General features: G+C 37.3%; 1 protein-coding gene and 1 non-coding gene across 16 annotated transcripts in view; one reads left to right on the top strand and one right to left on the bottom strand.

Moving 5' to 3' along the window:
* STAG2 (STAG2 cohesin complex component) overlaps positions 1–26,562 on the bottom strand; it is a 164,977-nt gene that overhangs the window by 26,800 nt on the left and 111,615 nt on the right. For all 15 annotated transcript variants that reach the window (XM_008273043.4, XM_051826895.2, XM_070066329.1 and 12 more), the window contains 7 exons: positions 25,402–25,472; positions 24,998–25,085; positions 24,826–24,906; positions 23,412–23,504; positions 17,251–17,425; positions 10,390–10,529; positions 8,545–8,646 (listed from right to left, as the gene is read on the bottom strand). In XM_008273043.4, the coding sequence (XP_008271265.1) occupies positions 8,545–8,646; positions 10,390–10,529; positions 17,251–17,425; positions 23,412–23,504; positions 24,826–24,906; positions 24,998–25,085; positions 25,402–25,472 (750 nt within the window). The remainder of the gene's footprint in view (positions 1–8,544; positions 8,647–10,389; positions 10,530–17,250; positions 17,426–23,411; positions 23,505–24,825; positions 24,907–24,997; positions 25,086–25,401; positions 25,473–26,562) is intronic.
* Positions 18,684–18,790, top strand: LOC127485005 (U6 spliceosomal RNA). Its single transcript, XR_007912213.1, has one exon. It is a non-coding gene; the product is annotated as a U6 spliceosomal RNA (small nuclear RNA).

The raw sequence follows: 26,562 nt of genomic DNA, 5'->3' as shown, positions 1-26,562 counted from the left end.
TTATACTCACACAACAGGACCTGGGGAAGGTCCTAACCACATCAAACAAAAGGCCATAGTCATTAATGCCACAAGACCAAGCATCATTCACCCTTGCCTATCAGAACAAAGGGAGAGCCCTACCTATGTCCCCCAGCACCAGAAACATGCCTACAGCCCAGTGTGATTGACACATAACTCTCCTGGAATTAAAGACACACCCTGTTGGAAGCTTATTTCCATTTCAAAATTATATTACTTCCTTCACAAATTGCTAAAAACTAGACAATTGTGGCTCTTGGAGATACTTCTAACATTAAATACCAGTGAACAAATCTCTCAGAGGTTACATTTCTGGCCTCCCCTAGAACCAAAGTCAAGTTAATAAAACAAATGATACCCCACATCCCATCTAAACAAAAAAGCCTTTTCCAGCAAAACCTATTTTATAAAAAAAGGAACTAATACACCAGATACACAGATGGTTAATCTAGGGACACAGGAAACACAAAGCAAAGAACCATGGCAACTCCAAAAGAATACTACTGTTCACCGGAAGAAGATCCCAATGTGAAGTCAATCTATTAAATCCCTAAAAAGGATTTCAAAATAATGATTCTAAGGAAATTCAACAGATATTTATACAGATTGACAGTTTAAAGAAGTGAAGGAAACAATAGATGACATGAACTCAATAAAAACAAAGAAATAATTAAAAAGAACCAAATAGAAATTTTGGAGCCAAAAACTTCAATCAATGAAAAAAAATAATAAAATTGAGAGCTTCAACAGTAGAATAGACCAAGTAGAAGAAAGAATTTCTGATCTGGAGGACAAGACTTTTGAAATAACCCAAACAAAAATAAAGAGAAAGGAATCAGAATGAAGAAAGTGTATGTGATGTATGAGACATCATTAAATGAACAAATATTTGTAATAGGGATACCTGAAAGAGAAGGAAAAAGGCATTAAGAATCCACTGAATTAAATAACAGTTGAAATCTTCCGAAGTCTTAAAACAGATATGGACATCCAGATACAGGAAGCACAAACGACCCCAACCAGACTCAACCAAAAAAGATCTTCTCCAAGGCATATTATAGTCAAATTGTCAAAAGTTAAACAAGGAGAGAATCCTAAAGACAGTAAGAGAAAAAAGTCAAGTTACATATAAAGAAAAAGCAATTAGACTAATAGCAGAATCCCTAGCAGAAAGCCTATAGACAAGAAGAGAGTGGGATGGGATATTCAAGGTGTTAAAAGAAAAACTTCCAACCAAGAAGATTATATTCAGTGAAACTATCCTTTAAAAATGAAAGGAGACAAGTTGGCATTGTTGTATAGCAGGCAAAGCCACCACCTGCAACATCGGCATCCCATATAGGCAACCAGTTAGATTCCCAGCTACTCAACTTCTAATCCAGCTCCCTATTAATGGGGGCTAGGAGAAAAGCAGTGGAAAATGGCCCAAGTGTTTGAGCCCCTGCCAGCCATGTGGGAGACTCAGAAGCTCCTGGTTCCATTGTGGCCATTTGGGAAGTGAACCAGCATTTGGAAGATCTCTCTCTTGCTGTCGCTCCCTCTCTCTCTGTAACTCTGACTCTCAAATAAATAAACCTTTTTCTAAAAAAAAGTTAAGGAGAAATAAATTATTTCCCAGAAAAGCAAAAACAGAGTATTCATCACTAAAAGGCCAGCCTTACAAGAAATCCTGAAGGGAATTCTACATTAGAAGTAAACATCATGGAGGCCAACATTGTGAGATAGTGGGTAAAGCCACTACATGCAATGCCAGTATCCCATATGGGCACTGGTTTGTGTCCCAGGTGCTCTACTTCTGATCCAGCTCCCTGCAAATGGCCTGGGAAAAGCAGCAGGAAATGGCTCAAGTGTTTGGGCCCCACCACCCATGTGGGAGACTTCAGCCTGGCCCAGCACTGGCTATTGGAGCCATCTGAGGAGTGAACCAATGGATAGACCTCACTCTATCTCTCTCTCTCTGTAACTCTGACTTTCAAAATAAATAGATCTTTTTTTTAAAAGTAAAAACATCATGAATACACATCACGGTATCAAACTAATAGAGCAGATACAATCACAGACCAATCAATAAAATAAAAGTAGTTAGTTCTTATCTATCAATATAAACTGTGAATGCAAATGGATTAAATTCCCCAGTCAAAAGATATAGGCTGGCTGAATGAATTAAAAAAACTATGCATTGCCTACAAGAAATTCATGTCATAAGCAAAGTTACACATAAGGGCGAAGGGCCGGATGAAGATATAACATGCAAATGGAAACCAAAAATGAGTGGGAACAGCTATACTTGTATCAGAAAACAGACTTTAAATCAAAAGTTGTAAAAAGAGATAGAAGACATCAGATAGATAGATAGATATAGATATATACAGATAAAAGCATCAATTCAGCAAGAAGTAACAATCCTAAATATATATGCACTCAATATACATCAGATATCACTAGAGCTAAAAGGAGAAATGGGTTCCAACATAGTATTAGTGGGGATTTCAATGTTCCACTGTCATCAATGTACAGGTCATCCAGAGTGAAAAATTAGTAAAATACACCAGAGTTCAATCATACCACTGAGTAAATGAACCTAACACATTTATACATCATTTCACCAGTTATAGAATATATATTCTCATTAATACATGGATGATTTTCTAGGATTGACCATATTTTAGGCCACAAATCAAAGCTCTGTAAATTTTTTTAAGATTTATTTTTACTTATTTGAAAGACAGAATTACAGAGAGGTAGAGAAAGAGAGGTCTTCCATCTGCTGGTTCACTCCCCAAATGGCTACAACAGCTGGAGCTGAGCCAATCCAAAGTTAGGAACCAGAAGCTTCTTCTGGGTCTCCTATGTGGGTGCAGGGGCCCAAGGACTCGGACCATCTGCCACTGCTCTCGCAGGCCACAGCAGAGAGCTGGATCAGAAGAGGAGCAGTGGTGACTCAAACCAGGACCCATATGGAATGCCGACGCTTCAATCCGGGGCTTTAACTCGCTGCACCACAGCGATGGCCCAGAGGCTCTGTAAATTTTAAAAGACTGAAGGGGCCAGTGTTGTGTTGCAGCAGGGTAAGCTGTTGATCATTCATGCCAGCATCCCATATCTAAGCACCCCAGTTTGAATCCTGGCTTCTCCACTTCTTACCCATATCCTTGCTAATGTACCTGGGAAGGCAATATAGGATGGCCCAAATGCTTGGGCCCTTGCCAACCATGTTGGAGACACACATGGAGCTCTCCTGGTTCCTGCTTATGTCTGGCCTAGAACTGGCCATTGCAGCCATTTGGGGAGTGAACCAGCAGATGAAAGACCACTCTCTGATTCTCCCCTCTTGTTCTGTCATTGTGCCTTGGCAGTCCCAAAAAGACAAATATTATGTTTTCCCTGATCTGTGGTAACTAATAGAGCACAATAAAATGTAATATATGAGTGAAACTGACATTTTGAGATTTGATTATTGTTTATATCCCTTGTCTCTACTGTTGAGGAACAGTGTTTTTTCTTCGTACTATTTGATGAATTCTCTACTTAGCAGAGGGTTAAGTTTATGATTATAAAATAAGCTGAAAGTATGTCATTGTAAAATTAAAAGAAGGGGCCAGCACTGTGACACAATAGGTTAATCCCCTGCCTGCAGTGCCAGCATTTCTAGTCCTGGCCGCTCCTCTTTCGATTCAGCTCTCTGCTATGGCCTGGGAAAGCAATGGAAGATGGCCCGAGTCCTTCAGCCTCTGTATCCGCGTGGGAAACCCAGGAGAAGCTCCTGGCTCCTGGCTTCGTACTGCACCCATTGCAGCCATTTGGGAAGTGAACCAGCAGATAAAAGACCTTTCTCTATGCCTCTCTCCCTCTCTGTAACTCTACCTCTCAAATAAATATAAAATCTTCAAAAAAAAGTAAAAGAATAAGAAAGGAAGGAGGAGGGAGTGTGAAAATGTGGGTAGAAGGGAAGATAGGATGGAACATATCACTATGCTCCTAAATCTGTATATATGAAATCATGAAATTTGTTCATCTTATAAAAATTTTAAAAAATTGAAAAAATAAATATTTCTTTAAAAACATAATGAAATTATAATATGCATTTTCTCAGATCATAAAGATAGAAAACTAGAAACCAACAACAAAAACAATAGAAAATTTATAAATACATGCAAATTAAGCAACATGTTACTGAATGATCAATAGGTCATTAAGGAAACTAAAAGCAAAAACTCTCCCGAAACAAATGAAAATGGAAATACAACACATCAAAACCTGTGGGATATAGCGAAAACAGTATTGAAAGTATTTTTTAACAGTAACTTGATTAAAAAAAATAGAAAGATCTCAAACAATCTAATGCTGCATCTCAAGGACTTAACAATATAAGAACAAACCAAACCCAATAGTAAGAATCAGAGCAGAAAAACTTTAAGTTGAAACAGAAAAAAAAGATAATAACAACAAAGGGGCCAGTATTGTGGCATAGTGGTTTGGTTGAGTTGCTTCTTGTGAAGCCAGCATTCCATATCAGAGTGCCAGTTGGAGGTCTCGGTTACTTCCTGCTAATGTGACTGGTAAGTCAGTGGCAGAATACAGCCCAGGTACTTGGGCATCGCCACCAACATGGGAGACAAGGATAGAGTTTCAGCCTCCTGGATTCAGCCTGGCCGAGCCCTGACCATTGCAGCCATTTGGGGAGTCAAGTAGCAGATGGAAAAAGATCTCTTTTCTGTCTCTCCCTCTCTGTCACACTGTCTTTAAAAATTAAAAAATAAAAGATCAACGAAATGAAAAGCTTTTGTTTCAACAAGATAAACAAAATAAACATTTAGCCAGACTAACAAAGAAATAAAAGAAAAAAACTCAAATTAGAGATTAAAAGGAAGACAACTGATACCACAGAAATACAAAGGATTATAAGAAGCTACTATGAATAATTATATGCTAACAACTTGGAAAACCTTGAAGAAATGGATAAATTCATGGATATGTATAAGATTAAATAAAAAACATACAGAAAATCTGAACACACCACTAACAAGCAACAAGACAGAAGCAGTAATTCAAAGTTCAGGGCCTAATGTCTTTGCTGTTCAATCACACAAAACATTTAAGAGAAACTAACGTCCCTTTTTCAAACTATTCTAAAATATTGAAAAGGATGGAACTCTGCCAAAATCTTTTTATGAGGACAACAACATTCTCATATTGAAACCACACACAAAAAAGACACAACACATAAAGAAACCTACAGACCAATATCCTTGATGAACATAGATGCAAAAGTTCTCAATAAAATATTAGGAAATTGAATCTAAAATATCATATATCATGATCAAATGGCATTTATCCTGGAGATGCAAGAGTGGTTCAACATCAGAAAAATTAATAAACATTAATTACAGCAACAGAATAAAAAAAAAATATGATCATCTCAATAGATGCAAAGAAAGCATCTGGTAAGATTCAACCATCCTTCATGATACAAACCCTCCACAAATTAGGTAGAGAAGTAAAATAGCTCAAAACAATAAAAGGTTATATGTGACAAACCAACAGTCAATATCATACTGAATGAAGAAAAGCTGAAAGCATTTCTTCTCAGATCTGGAAAAAGGCAAGGATGTAAATTGAACGAATCAGTAGGTACCAAAGAAAGATGTGGACAAAGTGGTAATATGAAAATGTACTCTTGGTGAAAAAGGCTTTAAGATTAAGATGAATAAGATTAGAAGGAAATTATTTTACTTAGTTCTTCTATTTTATAGCTGGATTACCTGATTCACTACTTCTTTGTTTCATGATGTATTTAAGTATCCTATATAATGGGTTCATAAGCTGATGTCACATGCTAGTCTTTTCAATCAAGATTTTTTTCTCTGTTGTTGTAATTGACATAAATAAGGAAAATTTTTATTCATCTTGGCAAGGGTTTCATGTGGTTTTTTTTTTCCTGTCTCGATTGGGAGAACTGAATCTTAAAGGAGTCAACAACATCTGCCTATTTCTCCTGATTATACTTGGCCCACAGCTTTGGTTTTAAAATGCTCAGGTTAAATGGATTATTATTTTTATTTTGACCAAATAGTTTGCTCTCTCAGAATTCTTTAGATCTAAGGTTCTAAACTGTGTCTTCTGACTCTGGGGCTTCTACATGGATCCCTAGAATTCTGAAAGGATGAGACTCCCAATTTGCAAATACAATAGTTCTTTGAGTTAGATTGTGTAAAATACACCATCAGGTTATAAAATGATGCCAAATCTAGAGCTCCAACATTTTTCCTGTTTTTTTTTTTTTTAAAAAAGATTTATTTATTTATTTATTAGAAAGTCAGAGTCACAAAGAGAGAGAGAAGGAGAGGCAGAGAGAGAGAGAGAAAAGTCTTCCATCTGCTGGTTCACTTCCCAGATGGCAACAACGGCTGGAGCTGTGCAGATATGAAGCCAGGAGCTTCTTCCAGGTCTCTCGCGTCAGTACAGGGGCCCAAGGACTTGGACCATCTTCTACTGCTTTCCCAGGCCATAGCAAAGAGCTGGATCGGAAGTGGAGCAGCCGGGACTCGAACCAGCACCCACATGGGATGATGGTACTGCAAGCAGTAACTTTACCTGCTACGCCACAGCACCAGCCCCTCTCCAGAATTTTTCTAACAGGTTATGGATCCCTGGTACAGGGAAATAGCAAAGCCCCTGCATCAAAATTTCAAGAGCCAAGATAGAACAGGGCCTCTTTCACTGGGAAAGAAAACAAAACATATGCGCCCAGAAGGTTGCCATGATTAGGGCCTTTGTGTTAGGCTTGCCAAGCCAAGTACTTCAAAACAGGCAGGTCTTGGTAACTGCTACCCAAGCGAGCATCTGTGCCACACTCCATGAGAAATGTTGTTTTGGGGTCAAACTAAACAGGTACACAACCATTTGCCATTTCTTGGATGAGGCCAGACAGCTCTAGGACCAGGCCGAACACAATTAGAATTTCTGGCTAGCACTGAGTCATAGAAATCCTGGTCACTGGCTCTCCTTGGCACTACAGCTCCCATACTCCTACCATATATCTTTAAATTCACTCATTCATTTTGTCTGACAAAATAAAAGCCATCCAGATAGATTTGAGAAAGGATTCCCAGCATATCTAATTAGATGATGTGGCCAGCCCTCTGTAACACAAAAGACAATCTTTTCCGAGGCCACCCCCAAACACCATAGAACAAACTGTTTAACAGACAGAGAATCATTACCAACTCTATGCCCATATGCCCATTCAAAGAAAATACAGAAGATGGGCCTTCACCTGAGATACTCACATAAGATCATGGGTTACTTCTTCTGAGGGAAGAATGTAGCTAGACAGTTATTAGTCTATGTATATGGGAGGGGCTGAAGAAAATGGGAATTGTTTAAAAATATTTTATGGTGAATAAGGGAAGAAATATAGAAACAAGTCTTGGAAGCAGACTAGCATTTACCTTTCAAATGTCACATCATTGTTCAATATCTGATAACCTGCTGAGTGGGTTCTAGTCCCCAAACTCCCCCATTGGGGCAGGGGCACATACCCATATTCATACAAACTCCAGTCTGAATGCAGACTGAATGCAGACTGGGATCTCAGTCCTTTAATGAGATGCCACCTGGTCTGTCAGGTGTACTCTCTTCATTATACTTGGCTAGTATGCTTACTGCTAAAAAAAAAAACAAAAAAAGTATCACAGCTTCAATGGATAACACAGATTCCTTTAAAAAATAGAAAGAAAACTGCCATGTGATACAGCAATTCCACTATTGGGTGCATACTCAAGATATGAAATCACTTTCTCACAGAGCTATGTGCTGCTCATGTTTACTGAAGCACTGTTCATAATAGCCAAAATACAGAATCAACCAAAGTTGTCCATCATCAGATGAGCAGATAAAAGAAAATGTGGCATATATACACAGAAGTATATTATTTAATCATAAAAAAATGAAATCCTGCCACTTATAGCAAAATGGATGGAACTGGAAAATATCATGCTGAGTTAAATGTGCCAGACACCGAAACACAAATATTGCATATGCTGAACTCTTATATGGATTTTTAAATTAAAAAAAAAAAAAAACCACAATCTAGACACAGAATGAATGGTGATTACCAGAGGTGTGGGGGCAAGGAGTGTGACAGGGAGGAAGGAGTTTGGATAATGTGTACCAAATTAGAGTTATATAAAAGGAACTTATTATATAAATATTATAACTTAGTGTTACATAGCAAAATGGGGAGGCTGTAGTTCACAATCACCCAGTATATATTGTATGAACAAGTAAAAGAAGTTCCAAGCCTCCAATAATAAAGTAATGTCAAAGAAAGTGAAATGTTGATCACACTCATTTGATCAATACACACCACCAGTACTTCTTTATCTATTAATGAGGTTGAATATTTTGTTATTTCTACTTCTATGAATTGTCAACTGCATCCTTTGCTCAGTTTTACCTGTTACCTTGCACACTACTAGATCTTGATTCTATTAGCAAAAGTTGGTACTCCTAAAGTCTTACCTGCTGCAAACTGAGAATTAGGGTCTTAGCACACTGAATTTTGTCTATCTGCCTTGTTTTACTCATTGTTTCTTTGATGATATCTCCATAGTCATTATAATACTGGAAGAGAAATTTGCACAAATTAGCTTTTACCTCTTAAAACAGCAAAATTCACTTTAAATTAGATAAGCATGCCACCATGTATATGACCAAAATTATGCCTTCAAAGGCACAAAGGAAAGTACTATACCATCAAGATTATTTCTAAACACATAACCTCTACAAAATATTCAGAAATACCAAACTCTTAAGATAGATTTCCAGGGGTAACACAACAGATATAAACAGATTTCTCTTTATGAGCTATTAAGACTATGAACACTCCATTATCACAAGTATTCCCATAATTTATTCATTTCTATTGGGGAAGTAGACCATGAGCAGCCTATAACTTTACTCATTTCGCTTAGAAAAACTAAAAGCCTATAGACAACAATTAACAGACAATTTATTTGGTTATGACATTTACATTATACATCATACATAATTTTTTTTCTAATTTGATTATGTTTCAAAATATATACATGACAACAATCAGAGATTACAGGAACAACTGTGCCCCTATGACTAATATAATTGAGTTTAATCTAGAATACCTAGATTTTAAAATCTGTTAAGTAACTCAAAAGCACTAATATTTTTTAATAGTAACACTTACCATATCAAAAAATTAAGTTTCAAAATAACCTTCATTGGTGTTAGAATTATTTCATACAAGATATTCCAAATGGAGGATTAACTAGATTGACAAATTTATTGCATATTCCTATTTTCCTAAAAGCAAATCCTTAAAGAAGTTTACTTTTGCAATTGTGTGTGTGTGTGTGTGTGTGTGTGTTTTGACAGGCAGAGTGGACAGTGAAAGAGAGAGACAGAGAGAAAGGTCTTCCTTTGCCGTTGGTTCATCCCACAATGGCCGCCACAGCTGGCACACCACGCTGATCTGGTGGTAGGAGCCAGGTACTTATCCTGGTCTCCCACGGGGTGCAGGGCCCAAGTACTTGGGCCATCCTCCACTGCACTCCCTGGCCACAGCAGAGAGCTGGCCTGGAAGAGGGGCAACCAGGACAGAATCCGGCGCCCCGACAGGGACTAGAACCCGGTGTGCCGGCGCTGCTAGGCGGAGGATTAGCTTAGTGAGCCGCGGCGCCGGCCGCAATTGTGTTTGACGAGAATAGTTTTAAAACTCTTACCATATTTTAGTCACATATGTAGTTAGTATAATGGAACAGCAGCCTTTCTACTACTAATTCAAAATTAGAGTCTTACATATACTTATGAAAATTACTTACATATGAAAATTAAGAATAACCATTGTGAATCAAGTCACATTTTAAGAGCTGAGAGGAACATCAGCTATCACAGTGGTATGAATGAAGAAACAGGGGGAAAAAGGTATCGAAGTTTCTCAAGGTCATAAGCCCCAGAGTAACTAAGGCAAAACCACCATGCAGGTCTCATGACTCCAAAAACAATTCTTTTTAATGCTACATCAAGCAGAGGAAGGTCACTATCCCATTATCTTTAAACCAAAATGCAATTTATAATGGTAACAATCTAAGGAAGATCCTTTCCAATATTCTATGTGTAAATGTATACAATAAATCAAAAAATGTCCATTAGTTGGAGGAGTTGGAAGTATGAGGAAATGTTACTGAAAATATAACTTTTTAAATAGATGTAGTTTATACTAGAAAAGTAATTCTCAATGTAAAAATTTCAATGACAACAAGCATAAATGAGCCAGTGTTCCATTTACTACCATGCCTTTTAAACTATCTTACTATCCATGTTTCAACTTACCTTCATATACTGCTTGAAGATATCCGCAGCTGTATTCATCTCCACCACAGTATATACAATTAGCTTACAAAAGGCTGCAAGTAAATTTCTCCTCTTATGCAGAGCTTCAATTTTACTGGCTTCATCCTCCTGTTGACCATCTGGGAAAAAGTTCCACACAGACATTAAACTATTATTTCCATCATTCTGAAAAATAATTCTTACCATAAAACATCATTTTATTGGAAAATTTGAAAAAGAACAAAGCACTGAAGTTAAAATTATAACCACTCAATTTATTTCAATAGACCAATTTTTTATGTCAAATAATAATCAGATTTTCTTAATGAACTTGAAGTAAGAACTAACAGGAATTTATGTTTAAATGGTCAGGTTAAGCTTCCTACTACATTCATATACTTCCCTAACAGGATAGTTTATCAATGAGATCTGCACAATGTTGGTTTAAAGCTCCTTCTTTCTCAAACACAGCCAATCTCAGAAATTTTATTCACTCAATCCCACTGTCCATAACCAATTCTTGATGGTATATACATTTTTTTAAAATTTCCAGTCAGGGAATACCCCTGCAGTCTCCAAATACTGCTAAAGATTGTATCTAATGATTTGATAATGTAAACAAAACTGTGATGAAGTCCCTAATAGCTATATAAAGAATTTTCATCTGGGAGTGGGAACTTGGCTCAGCCATTAAGCTGCTGATTAGGATGCCCATATCCCATATTGGTGGGTCTGGATTCTAGTACAGTATCTACTCCTAATTCCAGCTTACAGCTAAGGTGAACACTGGGAGGCAGCAGCTGATGGCACATGTACTGGGGTCCTTGCCACCCTTGTGGTAGATCTGGATTGAGTTCCTGGGTTCCTGGCTGTAGTCCTGATGGAGCTCAATTGGTACTGGAGGAGTAAACCAATGTAAGAGATATCTCTCTGGGTGTTTCTATCTAAAATGTCAAATAAATAAATATTTTTAAAGTTCTACTATTTTTTAAAAAAAAATACCACTTACAGATTTACAAACACCAGGGATGTCACTGTGGCACAGCAGGTTGAGCTGCCACAAGAAGCACCAGTGTCCCATATTGGGCCACAAGTCTGAGTCCCTGCCACTCCACTTCCAATCCAGCACCCTAACGCAACAGAGAAGGTGGGAGCACATGACCCAAGTGTGTGGACCCCTCCCATCCACATGGGAGATCTGAATAATGTTCTTGGCTTCAGCTTAGACCAACTCCAGTCAATGGGGCCAGTGAACCAGCAGATGGAAGATTGGAAGATCTCTCTCTCTCTCTCTCTCTCTCTCTCTCTTTGCCTTTCTAGTATAAATAAAACAATCTTTAAAAACACAGCACCACCTCATATTAGATTAGGTTTACCAGTAACATTACATTTTTTTGTCTGTTAGCCATTTATATTTAATCTTTCATGAACAGTCTGTATATGTCATGTTAGCTCTTCAATTCAAGATTCCAAATATCAAAAATATAATTTGTGTGAAGTAAGAAAATTCTGGCTACTCTACTTTTTTTTTTCTTTTTCACTACCCTGTTTCTGATCCAGCTTCTTTCTAACAGACACCCTCAGAAGAAGTAGGTGATGGATCAAGTACCTGGGTCCCTAACTACCTATGTGGCTATGTGGGAGACCCAAACCAAATCAGGCTGCTGGCTGTCATAGTCACTTAAGAGTGAACTATCAGATCTCTCTCCTTTGCGTCTCCCCCCCCCAAGCTCCCCCATTCAAATAAAATAAATATAATTTAAAAACATTGTTTTAGATTATCAGGAAATATTTCATCACAACTGTATGCTCTAGGATATCAAGGCATTTGCTTACAAACCTAAAGCATGTCATTTACACTTTTAAAAGATTATGGTGGGGGGGGGGGCTGGTGCCACGGTGCAGTGGATTAATCCTCCACGTGAGGTGCCGGTATCCCATGTGGGCGCCAGTTCTAGTCCTGGCTGCCCCTCTTCCAGTCCAGCTCTCTGCTATGGCCTGGGAAAGCAGTAGAGGATGGCCCAAGTCCTTGGGCCCCTGCACCCACGTGGGAGACCTGGAGGGGGCTCATGGCTCCTGGCTTCGGATTGGCACAGCTCCAGCCGTTGTGGCCATTTGGGGAGTGAACCAACGGAGGGAGGGCCTTTCTCTCTGTTTCTCCCTCTCACTGTCTAACTCTCAAATAAAATAATTAAAATCTTTAAAAAAAAAGATTATGGTGGGGAGAGGTGTGTGGCACAGCAGGATATGTCACCACCTGCAATGCCAGCATCCCATTATGGGAGCACTAGTTCAAGCAGCAGCTGCCCCATTTCCAATCCAGCTTCTTGCTAATCCACCTGGAAATGCAACAGAAGACCATCTGAGTGCTTGGGCCCCTACCGCCCACATGGGAGACCCAGATGGAGTTCTAGGCTGCTGGCTTTGGCCTGGTCCAGCCTTGGCCATTGTAGCCATTTAGAGAGTAAACAAGCAGATGGAAGATTCTTTAACTCTTTCAAATAAGTAAATCTTTTTAAAAAAAAGATGATGAATATATAAGCTAACTCTTTCTTAACAACTCTATCACAATAATGGATGACTTCTACATGCTAATGTTTGTAATTGTTGTTTAGTATCACTCACAGGAACTATAAGTATGGGCTCCTTTACCCTATAGACTATGTTACCTAAATTTTAAGTTTAGGTCCATTCTCTGCTACTTTCTGAGATGTGTTAGCAGCGAGTTGGATCAGAAGTAGAGTAGCTGGGACTCAATCCGGCACCCATATGGGACACCAGCATGATAAGCAGCAGGGTAATCTGCCACATCATGACGCTAGCCCTGTATTTATTTTTAGTGGTGAAAAAAGTGTTTAATATACTTTCCCATTCCAACATGATGTGAGCTATCAAATGATGTATCAGGGGTTTATAATACCAGGTATTAGATGAGGCTATTCTTCATGAAGAGCAATGGAAACTAACATATGTTCCTGGTGAGTGGATAATGCAATACAACCACTTTGGCAACAGGTGGTCAAGTTTAAGATGTACATAAACAATGTAAAATAGCAATTCCACTCTTGGGTAAACACTAGAAAAGCATTTGCACAAATGCTCAAAGAGATAAGCTTAAGATTGTTAAAAAAAAATCTGTAATCTGAAAAAACATAGAAACCTGACTGTCTAACAGAAACATCAATAAATTGTGGTTATTTCATATCATATTCAGCAGTTATGATTAACTACAGTTGAGGCCGGCACTGTGGCTTAGCAGGCTAACCCTACTCCCTGTGGCGCTGGCATTTCATAGGAGCACCAGTTCATGTATCAGCTGCTCCTCCTCCTATCCAGCTCCCTGCTAATGTGCCTGGGAAAGCATGGAAGATGACCCAATTGCTTGGACCTCTGTACCCACATGGGAGATCTGGAAGAAACTCCCGGCTCCTGGCTTCAGATATGCCCATCTCTGGCTGCTACAGCCATTTGGGGAGTGAACCAGATGATAAAAGAACTTTCTGTCTGCTTCTCCCTAAAAATATTTTTTAAAAAAGATGAACACATGTCAACAGTGAAATATTTTAATAATTTTAACTGAGTAAAGCAAGTTTCAAATGCTCAACATATAATTTACATGGACATTAGCATCAGAAAAATATAAACTACATATATATAATAAAGAGTTATATATTCCTAGTAAAATAAAATTAAAATGTAGAAATATGATAAATACCAAACTTAGGGTAGCAGTTATCTCTAGGCAAAGGGGGAGAATTGTGTGACTGGAGAACAATACAAATGAGTACTTCTTAGGTAAATGAATTTTACTTCTTATAAAAGCCATAAGGGATCAGAGCTGTGGTGTAATGTGTTAAGCCACCACCTGTGGCACCAGCAACCCATATGGGTGTCCGTTCAAGTCCTAGCTGTTCCTCTTCTGATCCAGCTCTCTGCTATGTCCTGGGAAAGCAGAAGATGGCCCAAGTGCTTGGGCCTCTATACCCGTATGGGAGACCCAGAACTCCTGACTTCGAATCAGCCCAGCTCTGGCCATTTGGGTAGTGAACCAATGGATGAAAGATCTTTCTCTCCCTCTGTCTGTAACTCTACCTCTTAAATAAATAAATAAATAGATAAATCTTTAAAAAAATCCTGGAATAAAACAGAGTTTGACAAAAACTGGTATGTAGGTATGTACAAATGTTGTCTCCTATATTTCCCCCAAGGATTTGAATATGTTTCATTTAAAAGCGTAAACTGAAAAACAAAGTTCAAGAGACAAGACTCTGAGGTGATTCTAGAGAGCTTCTAGAAGACTCAGCAGTACTGACAATCTTGTTCATTCAATTTCACATGGTCTATCACATGTGGCAAGTGGGCCCGTGAAATCATTTGGTTTGGTCTTGACCAAGGCAACCATAGATGGGACATGAAATTCAATAAATTTGAGTTGATAATTCTATATGGCCCACAAATTAAGTTATAAATATCCAGACACACATTCTGACATGACAGAAATAGAGAGAGATCTTCCATCCACGTGTTCAATCCCCAAATGGACTCAACAGCTGGAGCAGGGCCAGGCTGAAGCCATGAGCTTCATCTGGCCTCCCACATGGGTGGCAGGAGCTGAAACACTTGGGCCATCTTCAACTGCCATTCCCAGGTCATTAGCAGGGAGTTAGATGGGAAGTGCAGCAGCCATGACACATAGCAGGGCCCATATGGGATATGGGTGTTGCCTTAACCTGCTACACCACAATGTTGATCTCTGTATTCTTTTAGTTTTTCACTTTTCACTCTCAGCTACTGGTTATCTTTTTATTCTTAACATTAGTTTTAAAAACTTCATTGTGTATCAGAGAGTATACTAGATTATATGGATATGAACACATGAGAAAAGGTCTTTCTCTTCAAGAGTTAAACTCAGTTGTGGATGTTGTGGTATAGCTGGTTAAGCAGCTGCTGGGGATACCTGCATCCTATATCACAGTGCCTGAGACTGGATCCTGCCTCCACTTTGAATCCAACATCTTACTAAGGTGCACCCTGGAAAGCTGCTGCTGATGGCTGAAGCACTTGGGTCCCTATCATCCACATGGGAGATCTGGATGGAATTCCTGGCTCCTGGATCTGGCTATCTGGGGAGTGAACTAGCAGACAGAAGATCTCTGTCTCTTCCTCTAACTCTGACTTTCAAATAAATAAATTTTTAAAAAAAAAACAAAAAGAAAAACTGAAAGTATACGAACATTACTATAAGGATTTTGACAACTATTTCTGTCTATCCTGGTTCTGGGAAAGTACCAGAGCACAAAACTCTTTATTGCTACAAGTAAGTTACATGTATGTGTTCTCTCCCTCTCCCTCCCTCTCTCTCTCACACACACACACACACATACATAGATATGCCAGTTTATATATAGATACATAAATGTTAGTGTTCTGTTTTCCTTCAAGTGTAAACAAACCTAGAAAGAACCCACCAAATACTACTTTCTTTACCACAACCTCATGTTCAAGTAAGATATCTGTATGTCATTAATGATGAAATTACCAACCACCCTAAGAAAATCACCAAACCTTTACTAAACCAAAGCTAAGGATAAAAAGGTGGTCTTATAGACAGACACAAGGCAGGCAACCTATCAAGAAGCTGCCAAGTCCTAATCCAGCTGTGGCAGGCTTGAAAAGCTTGCATACAAGCTGTCATACACTGACTTAGAAAGCCAAAAGCTCATTTATTACAATGTTAAATCTCCATTCCCAAATGAACATAGGATGCAAGTAACATACATGTTAATTTAGTGAGTATGCACACCCTCCCGCTTTCAACTATGCCTAAGGCTTCTTGCAAGTTCCCTGATATGTAATCTACGGGAGCAGGCATTTGGTGCAGTGGTTAAGATTTCACGAGAGATGTGCACATCTTATTCCAGAGTGTTCCACTTCTGATTGCAGTGCACTGCTAATGTGCAGCCTTCCATGTAGGAAACCTGGATGGAGTTCCAGACTCCTAGCTTAAGGCTGGCCCTTCCCTGGCTGTTGTAAGCATTTGGGGAGTGAAACCAGAAATGGAAGATCAAATCATCTGTCTCTCCCTTGTCCCCTCACCCTGGTCTCTCTAAATAAATAAATATTTTAAAAATAAAACTCTATATAACATAACTATTCTTTATTCAAGGAGCCTAGTTTTTGGTAACAAGACCATCTTACTGTTGGCTTGCCAAACCCAAATAAATTCTTTCTGCTTACATCTCAAATCATTGTCTGCATGATTCCACTGGCATACACACTAGACAAGAACTGCTTGATATCTGGCCTGCTTACAACAACACTAGGTGAGGCCAGTAGGATTATTAGCCTGTGAACATTCTATACTATCCCAGACTTTTACAGAACATTTTCTAACATTCAAAGATCACATTAACATCATGTAATATAAAATATTATTACATTATATAAAATATAAAAACCTATCCTGTTATACAAGTATACATAAAAGTCTTTTAAGAAAACACTTTACTCTTCTCAAATTATCTGAATATTGGTATGATCAATGAAAAAGGGGAATAAAATTAATTTTACTGACTACCAACTATATGCCCAAACACTGTACTAATTACTCTGTTCAACATTAATCGATACACAAAGTTCAAGGCACCTAAAAATTAGAAAAGCAGGTTCAGGGCCAGTTAGAGCACACATCTGACTTTTTCTTCATAGTATTTCAACAAATAAACAGAAATATACTGGAATAGATACCTGTGTTTCATGTCTTAAAGATAAAAATACAATGCAGTTTTACTTAAATTTGCTTTATAGTGGATATACAGATCAGTAGATAGACAGATTCAACAAAAAAGATAGCAATATTACCTGCACTATTATTATCATCATCCTGTTCAATGAAGACATGATCCAAAATAAAGCTGAGCAGTTCAGATTGCAGTGAAGAATCAGGTGTATAAACTAATGGTTCTAACATGTCTCGTCCTCCTGACATGATCTGATGGCTGAAGATCATCAAAATATCACATAGAATTGTGAAGGCCTATTAAGTTAAAAAAAGGAAAGCACACTATAATACAAAATCTTTCACCAACTGCTACAAATAACTCACATATTGAAAACAAAAATCTCACTTCGCATATTTGACACTCTTTTAAAAGTGCTTTATATTTTCTTAAGATTTTAAAAATGAGAAGTATAATTTCTATAATAATAACTAGTACTCCATAATGCTTTACTAACTGCAAAAATAATTTGACAACTATTATTTTATCTTTCAGCACCATTAAGTGACTGGTATAGTATCTTAACACTGCTTAAAAGATAGAGTGGGGATCAAAGTGAGGTTTTCTGATTCCAGATCCCTTACTCTGAATTTTACAATGCTTCATAGTATTCATTCCCATGTGTAAACTTGGTTTCATCATTCATTGTTCTATGCAAGAAAAAGTAATACCCTAGTAAGCACGAAGTCTATGATACAATTTTTATTTAAATTTTTTTAAGTTATGGAAGTTTCATATATTTAATATATACAAATTTAGGTACAAAGTGGGGCTTCCCATCCCTCCTGCCCACATTCCAATTCTTCCCTCTCTTTTGGATTCCAATTCTTAACTTTTGCAATGATCTATTATCAGTTTACTTGATGCTCTATAGTTGGCCCTACTCTAAGTAGAGGAGCTCTGCTAATAGTATGAAAAGAAACAATAAAAAAAAAACCTACACAAATGATTGTTCCTCAATGGAAGAGACAAGGGCTATAAACAATCATCCATAGTCCAAATACATTTCAGGTATTCTACTTGTTGCATTGGATCAGGGAAAACATACTGGCTTATTTCACAAGTATAATGGCTTCCAGTTGAAATCATGTTGTTGGAAATGACTTAGTTTTTTTTTTAAACAGCTGAGTAGTAATCCTTCATGGTACTTTGATTTGTTAACATGTGTAGGGAAGTGAAGAAAAGATAACTAGGTACGGACTTGCTTACTACTCATCAGGTAAACCAGACTGTACCTTACTAAACATAAGGCTGAAACTGAATTTCAAGGAGCGTAACACAAACTCCTTCAATAGTTACAAATGTAGTAAAACGCTGGTAAAATCAGTCAAGATAAGTGGAAAATGCTAATTATCTATTAGCTAATTATCCACTATATCAAAAATGGAAAGGAATTTGGGGGTCACTATGCCAATCAAAAATATATTAATGTTCTACTTTACAAATTTCATTTTGTAAATTTAAAAACTATTCAGAAATTTAAGTTTTAAAAATGGATTATAAAACTAAATGTAGGTGCTCACTTTGGCAGCACATACACTAAAGTTGGAATAATACAGAAAAGATTCACATGGCCCCTGTGCAAGGATAACATGCAAATACGTGAAGTGTTCCATATTTTTGATAAAGTGAACATATAGATAGGAATAAGTGTTAAAAGGATAATATAAATAGGATCAAGCGTCTGGTAATAGTAATAAATAAAATTTAAAAGGAGAGAATGTTCCAACATGGGACGCAGTCCACACAGCAAACTCACAGAATGACAATCGCTTTAAGTAACACTCTGGCCTCAGAATCAGCCCTTAAGGCTTCATGCTCTGGCTGAAAAGCCCATGAAAGCATTTCAGGCATGAAAAGCCAAGATACTGTGGCAAAAAATGTTCTACATGAAGTATCTCTGTCAGTGAGACCCCATTGGAAAGAAGGGGCCATCAAAGCATGTACTTTTCTCTTAAGGGAGAAGAAAACTTCCACTTTGCTCATGGCCTTGTCCAAATACTGATGAAGCTTCTGGACTCAAAAGGCTTCCACAGCTTAGGAAGCTCATGTCAAGAGCCTCAGGTGGTCTGGGACATCATATATAAGAGTGCTAACTGTTAAATTAACAACAGGAGTCACTATGCACTAACTCCCCAGACAGGACCACTGTCCTCAATGAGTTGTATTGTCACTGCTAACTATAAAATTAGTTCTCAGTTTTGTGTGTGTGTGTGTGCGCACATGCGCAAATTGTTGAAATATTTACTTAGTACAGAGTTGGTCTTCTGTGTACAAAGTTAACTGAAAATGAATCTTGCAGTCAGCACTTTGTAGCAGGTAAAAGTCGCTGCATGCAGTGCCAGGATCCCATATGGGTGCTGGTTCAAGTCCTGGCCACTCCACTTCTGATGCAGCTCACTGCTATGGCCTGGGAAAGCAGTGGAAGATGGCCCCAAGTCCTTGGGTCCCTGTACCCACGTGGGAAGATCTAGAGGAAGCTCCTGTTTCCTGGCTTCAGATTGGTGCAGCACTGGCCATTGTGGCTAATTGGGGAGCCAACCAGTGGATGGAAGACCTCCCTCACTCACTCTCTCTCTCTCTCTCTGCCTCTCCTTCTCTCTGTGTGTAATTCTTTCAAATAAATAAATCTTAAAAACCAAAAAAGAGGGGCCGGCACTGTAGCGTAGCCAGTAAAGCTACCACCTGCAGTGCCAGCATCCCACATGGGTGCTGGTTACAGACACAGCTGCTTCACTTCCAATCCAACTCTCTGCTATGGCTTGGGAAAGCAGTAGAAGATGGCCCAAGTCCTTGGGCCACTGCACTCATGAGAGAGATGTGGAAGAAGCTCCTTGCAGCCATCCAGGGAGTGAACCAGCAGATGGAAGACCTACCTACCTACTTCTACCTTTCTCTCTCTCTCTCTCTCTCTCTCTCACTCTCACTCTGTGGGTATGTGTGTAATTGTGACTTTCAAGTAAAATAAATAAATCTTAAGAAAAAAAAAGGAAAATGAATCTTAGTGGAGAATGGGACTGGCAAGGGGAGAGGTTGTAGGAGGAGGGGTGGGAGGGTGGGTATGGTGGGAAGAATAACTATATTCCTAAAGTTGTACTTGTGAAATTTGTAGTCCTTAAAAAATAAATTAAAAAACAATTAAATGTTGGGGCCAGCACTGTGGCATAGTAGGCTAAGCCTTCACCTGTGGCACTGGCACCCATATGGTCAGCAGGTTCATTTCCAGGCTATTCCTCTCTGCTCTCTGCTTATGGCCTGGGAAAGCAGTGGAGGATAGCCCCAGTGTTTGGGCCCCTGCACCCATGTGGGAGACCCTGAGGAAATTCCTGGCTCCTGGCTTTGAATCAGCCCAGCTCTGGCCATTGGGGTCATTTGGGGAGTGAGAGAGCTGATGAAGTCCTTTCTCTCTGTCTCTTTGTCTGTAACTCTGCTTCTCAATAAATATATAATATTTTAAAAAAAAACTAAATTTAAGGGCAAAAACAATAGAACTCTTAAAATACAGGAATAAATCTGCATGATCTACAATTAGGTAAAGATATCTTAGGTATGACACCAAGACCACAAGTAAAAGTAAATAAACTGGACTTCACCAAAATTAAAATCTTACATCATACAGAATAAGAGAAGACAACACACAAAATGAGAAAAAATATTTCCAAATCATGTGTGGTAAGAGAACTGTACTTAGCATGTTAAAAGAATATCAGCTCAATAGTAAAAAGAAAAAGTAACAATACATAATAATGGATAAACATGTTGAAAACATCACATTATGTCAGACATTCACGAGAACCACACATGGTATTAATTCATTTATAATTCCTGTGTAGAATATGCAAATCTATAAAAAACCGATTAGTAATGGCTTAGAGCTGAGGTAGGACTGGGAATTTTCAAGGAGGCATCAGGAGCACCTACTAATGGGTATGATTTTTCTATTTTGGTGTATTGAAAATGTTCTAAAATCATGGTAATAGTTGCCCACTTTAAGAATGCATTAAAAACCACTTTCAGTGTATAAGCTATATGGTATATGAATTACCATATATACCATAAATTACCAAATATAGCATAAAGAAAGCTGTTTAAATGCTAAAGAAAACCTAATGCAAGAAAATTTATAATACAGGGTACAAAGCAGGACTTTGTAATATTTTTGCCTTTTCAGAATGAACTACATTTTTTTTTGTTTCTTTATATTTTTACCCCTTCAGTCTGTTCTCCTCATTTTACTAATATGGTAGTAATTTATATCTATCAGGTTATTTCAGATTATAAAACTTGCAACACACAAAGTAAAAATAGAAAGTGTTAAGTATAGTGATATTAATATTTACATGAACTGATTGCTAAAGTGAACTGAGCAGGACATATTCCTGAAAGTTATTAGGAAAACTGAAACAGAAGGTATAATTAATACAATTTATCATAAGAGATATTTTTATCTGCATTACAAGGGTTAAAATTAAATTTCCACACCCTTTATTAAAACCTTTTTAAAATGTATATTTAAAATTTAAGAGAACTCAACAAAGTAATACTTATGACAAAATACTTTAGATATTTTATAAGAAAAACACAAAATTTAGTAACTGCATTTTGGCCATTAAATACCTTCTAATTTATGTGTGCTTGAACATCTCTGTATGTGAGGTACAAAAGTAAGGAGGAGGCCGGAGCCATGGCTCACTAGGATAATCCTCTGCCTGCAGCACTGGCACCCCGGGTTCTAGTCCCGGTTGCTCCTCTTCCATTCCAGGTCTCTGCTGTGGCCCGGGAGGGCAGTAGAGGATGGCCCAAGTGCTTGGGTCCCTGAACCCACATGGAAGACTGGGAGGAAGCACCCAGCTCTTGGCTTCAGATAGGCACAGCTCTAGCCATTGCAGCCATTTGGGGAGAGAACCAATGGAAAGAAGACCTTTCTCTCTCTCTCTCTCTCACTGTCTTTAACTCTCTCTGTCTCTCTCTCTCACTGTCTAACTCTGCCTGTCAAAAAAAAAAGAAGAAAAAAAAGTAAGGTGGAAAAAAAAAGTTGGGCACTGAATAAAAAATTTTAACTGCAAGCAGTCCAATTAAATTCTGTTAACATTAGTATTGATATTCAAAATAAATTAACGATTAAGTGTCAAACAAAAGGGCCAGCATATTTGAAAAACTTACTTGGAACAGAAGTAAATATACTCTGAAATAAAATAATACTAAAATATCCAACATACTACAACTTCTAAAAATAGCTCTTAAGGGGACTACTGGGATTCTACCCCAAAATAACAAAGGTTGAGCCATATAAAATGGTCATGAAAACCTTGGTTTCACCTTAAGTATTGTTAACTATCCTATATTCATATTTCTTATGCAATGTTTATAACTTATAAAGCATGTATCTAATAAAGCTTAATCCTCAATAAGGAAATTAGAACTAAACATGTTAGTGCCAGGATAAAAACAAATAATAGCCTTTCCAGAATCAATGTTAGCAGCATCAAATCATCGGATAGGAAGGTCAACACTTGGAATAAAAAGATTAAAAAGTTTATTTCAGGGGCTGGCATTGTGGTGTACCAGGTTAAGCCTCTGCCAACAATGCCAGCATCCTATACAGGTACCAGTTCGAGTCCCAGCTACTCCACTTCCAATCCAGCTCCTGGCTAATGTGCCTATGAAAGCAGCAAAAAATAGCCCAACTCCTTGGGCCCCTGCTCCCATGTGGGAGACCCAGAAGTTCCTGGATCCTGGTTTCTGCCTGGCCCAGCCCCGGCCATTGCAGCCACTTGAGGAGTAAATCAGCAGATGGGAGACCTCTCTATCTCTCTCTCCCTCTCTCTGTAAAATAAAGATTTATAATTCAGACAAAGTCCACATAAAGATCATGATGGGCAAGAATGTCAACATCTGATAACATTCTCGCAGGTGACAAAACCTTATGGAACATCCCTCCTTGATGTAAACTTGTTATACTTGTTGCACTTAGGAATGATTTCTGTAATTCATACACCTATAATTTGTATGGATCTGTTTACTATGTGTGTTGAGAAGAAACACCACAGAACAACCACAATAAGAGGGATGTGTATAATGTAATTATAAACTCCATGTGAAATGAATCAATATACCAATATAATAGTATATTTTTAAAACATGACATATATAGGCAGATATAAGATCTCAATATCATTTAAATTTTCTATATTACTTCAGATTTTATCAAGGTTATTTATAATATCCATAGTAATCACTAACCTGTTCCTTTACAGTAGTATTCACGTTGGTCAGGTAATGCTGACATATCTGACAAAATACCCTCATCTGTTTCTTTAAACGAAGTAAGTCCTCCTTGAAAAAAATTAGCATGAACATTTAAAAACACTGTATAAACATCTCATTCAGTATTTCCTTAAATGTTTTAAATTATATAAAATATTACCATGGACACATACATAGAACTATATAAAGCAACTTGTACATCTGATTTAAAACTAGACCAATTTTTTTCTTTTTCATAATTCTTCCAAATTCTACCCCTAAAATATCACATATATTATTTGATAATATACTAAGTGGTACAGGCCCTTCAGAATGAGAAAATTTAATTACACGAGGTTATCTAATAAATCCACTAGCTCAGAAGGCTAAATAGTTGGAGACTTATGTTCCAAGATCTCTTTATTATTAATAATAATAGGGAATACAAAGAACTAGGCCAAGTAGGCTTGTTATCTTCATTTTATGTTCTTCAATAGCAGTGGGAATAGGTATCATAGTACAGCATGTTAAGCCTCCATATACTGGCATTCCATATTGGAGTGTCTGTTTTGGAGTCCTGGCTATCCAACTTTCCATCCGGCTTTCTGCTAACACTATGCTGAGAAGCAGCAGGTGATAGCCCAAGTACTTGAGAACCTGCCACTCACATGGGAAACCCAGATGGAGTTTCTGGCTCCTGGTGTTGGCTTTGCCTAGTCCTGGATGTTGCAGCACTTGGGGAGTGAACCTGCAGATGAAAGATGTCTCTCTCTGTTTCTCTTTCTTAGTCAAAAAAAATAGCCACGTCTGCTTCAAAGATTATTAGTCATAATTTACAAAACCTATCTTGGAGCTGGTGTTGCATGGCAATGCGTAAAGCTGCCGCCTACAATTGTGGCATCCCATATGAGTGCTGGTTCACATGCTGTCTACCCTAGTTCTGGTCCAGCTCCCTGCTGATGTGCGTGCCCCAAGTATTTGGGTCCCTACCACCCATGTGGGAGATTAGGATGAAGCCCCTGCCTCCTGGCTTTGGGTTGACCCAGCCCAGGCTGTTAATGCCATTTGGGGAGTAAACCAGATCTCTCTGTAACTCTGCTTTTCAAATAAATAAACATGTAAAAAAATTTTTTTAACTCTCTCAGCCATTTTGACAACAGGGAAAGCCATAAATTATGCTACATTCAAATGTAAACAATTCTTAATTTAAACCATATATTGAAACAAACCAGGTTAATGCTTTCATTGAATATCTATCAAACTACAAAGGAGAGTTTTTTAATGGTACATATTCATAAATAGATTATAATCAAGAAAGACTTCATTGAAACAACTGGTCTTCCTAAAGTTTGCTGAAAACTAACTATATTTATATTTAATACGATAAATATACTACTAAACCAGCACAAACCTTTGTAGAGCTACTTTCAGTTATCTTAGCAAGCTGCCAAAGAATTACATAGTGTGTACACTGCAATGCGTGAATAACAATCTGTAAAGAGAACCAACAGAATATACTTAAAGTTCAAGTCATACGACTTCATTCTCAAAGTTAAATATGCAACTTGAAAACAAATAAAAACCTGCTCAGGCATGTCTCCATTTTCAATTCCGGTTTTCAAGAGTTTGTAATTACAAGCAAACAAATCCCACTTTGAAAGATCATGCGCACTGTAAAAGAGAATTAAGATATATTAAAAAGCTAAACCTAATCACAGTGTTTTAGACTTCAGGGTTAACAGCATGCTACTAAAGTAAATACAGCGAAGTTATTAACATGCTGCCACAATAAAACACAAATGTAAATTAACAAATATGTTAGATGATAATTTATAAGTCACCTCTAAACTAAAACCATAACTTAATCAAGTAATTTTTCTGAAAAGATGACCAAATTTGGCCAAGAATTTGATAACATTATCACCAATAAAATGCACAAGTGGATTTTGAATTTGAAGAAATCGAAAACTTTAAAGATTTGACTTACTTATGAAATGCAGTGATCCTCTTCAATGTTGATAATACCTGATATGCATCATCTTCATCAGGTTCTTCACCCTATGAATATTAAATATATATTAAGAACAGCTAAACTGAAAAATATTAGTCTATTGAAATGGTAGTAACAGCTTAATTAATAATATACCAAAAAATACAAATTAGCTTTCTCATGTAATACCTCAATCTGGCCAAATTTAAGGCAATTTTGGTTGCGGTAATAGTCAATACAAGCTTGTTCTCAAAGGTACATTATAAATAAGAGGGAAAATGGAATGACATTCTTCTCTCTTTTGCCATTAAGTAACCAATAAAAACTATGAAGATAACAAATACTTCACAGTAACAGAAGCACAATAAAGAAAAATAGATTAGATAAAAAGCAAAAAGAGCACAAAAGACAATATCTAAAAAATAAAACCTAAGTACATATTTATGGTAATTATGAGAAAGATGTATCAGACAAGTAAACAAGAAAAAAAACCATTTAAATAATGACTTATTATTACTAGATATTCTAGTCCTTTCTAAATATCAACATATGTTAACAAACTTTAAAATTTAGAATAACTTAAGTTTTGGAAAATTTTACAAGCTTTAGTAAATGAAACATAAAATTGTATAAACACCACTGAACTCCAGATCTCTCAAAAAAAGGTTACTTGCTCTTAAACTTTAATTTTTCTACAAAGTAATTAACTTTCATTTATAAACAACTACCTGATTTCAAATTAACTAGTCATAATCACAACTATATTCAGCCAAGATTAGAGCCATTAAAATTTTTAACTAAGAATGTAGGAATTGAACAGCAACATATTTGCACAAAACCCCAATTAGTAAAACTTAACAGGTTTGGAATAATGCTACGAAAAAAAGCTAAATAATTGACAAAACAGGGAAATTAAATATCATAAATCCAGTATTTTTTATAGAAGCGGTATAAAAATGACTAAAGGCTTTAATTTGACAATTATAACTTTTTTATATTACTAAAATAAATTAAAATGTAAATATGTATTTCCAGGAAAGGCAATAGTCACAATTAAAGTACAAGTGTATGTAAGTGGTAGTCACTAAGACTCTTTGGAAATAAAATCCAATAGAACAAAGGAAATGCGTAAACCAATAGTAGCTATGATAGCAATTC

The sequence above is a fragment of the Oryctolagus cuniculus genome, chromosome X, assembly GCF_964237555.1.
Source record: "Oryctolagus cuniculus chromosome X, mOryCun1.1, whole genome shotgun sequence".
NCBI lineage: Eukaryota > Metazoa > Chordata > Mammalia > Lagomorpha > Leporidae > Oryctolagus > Oryctolagus cuniculus.
This window is presented reverse-complemented; position numbering and strand designations above follow the sequence as displayed.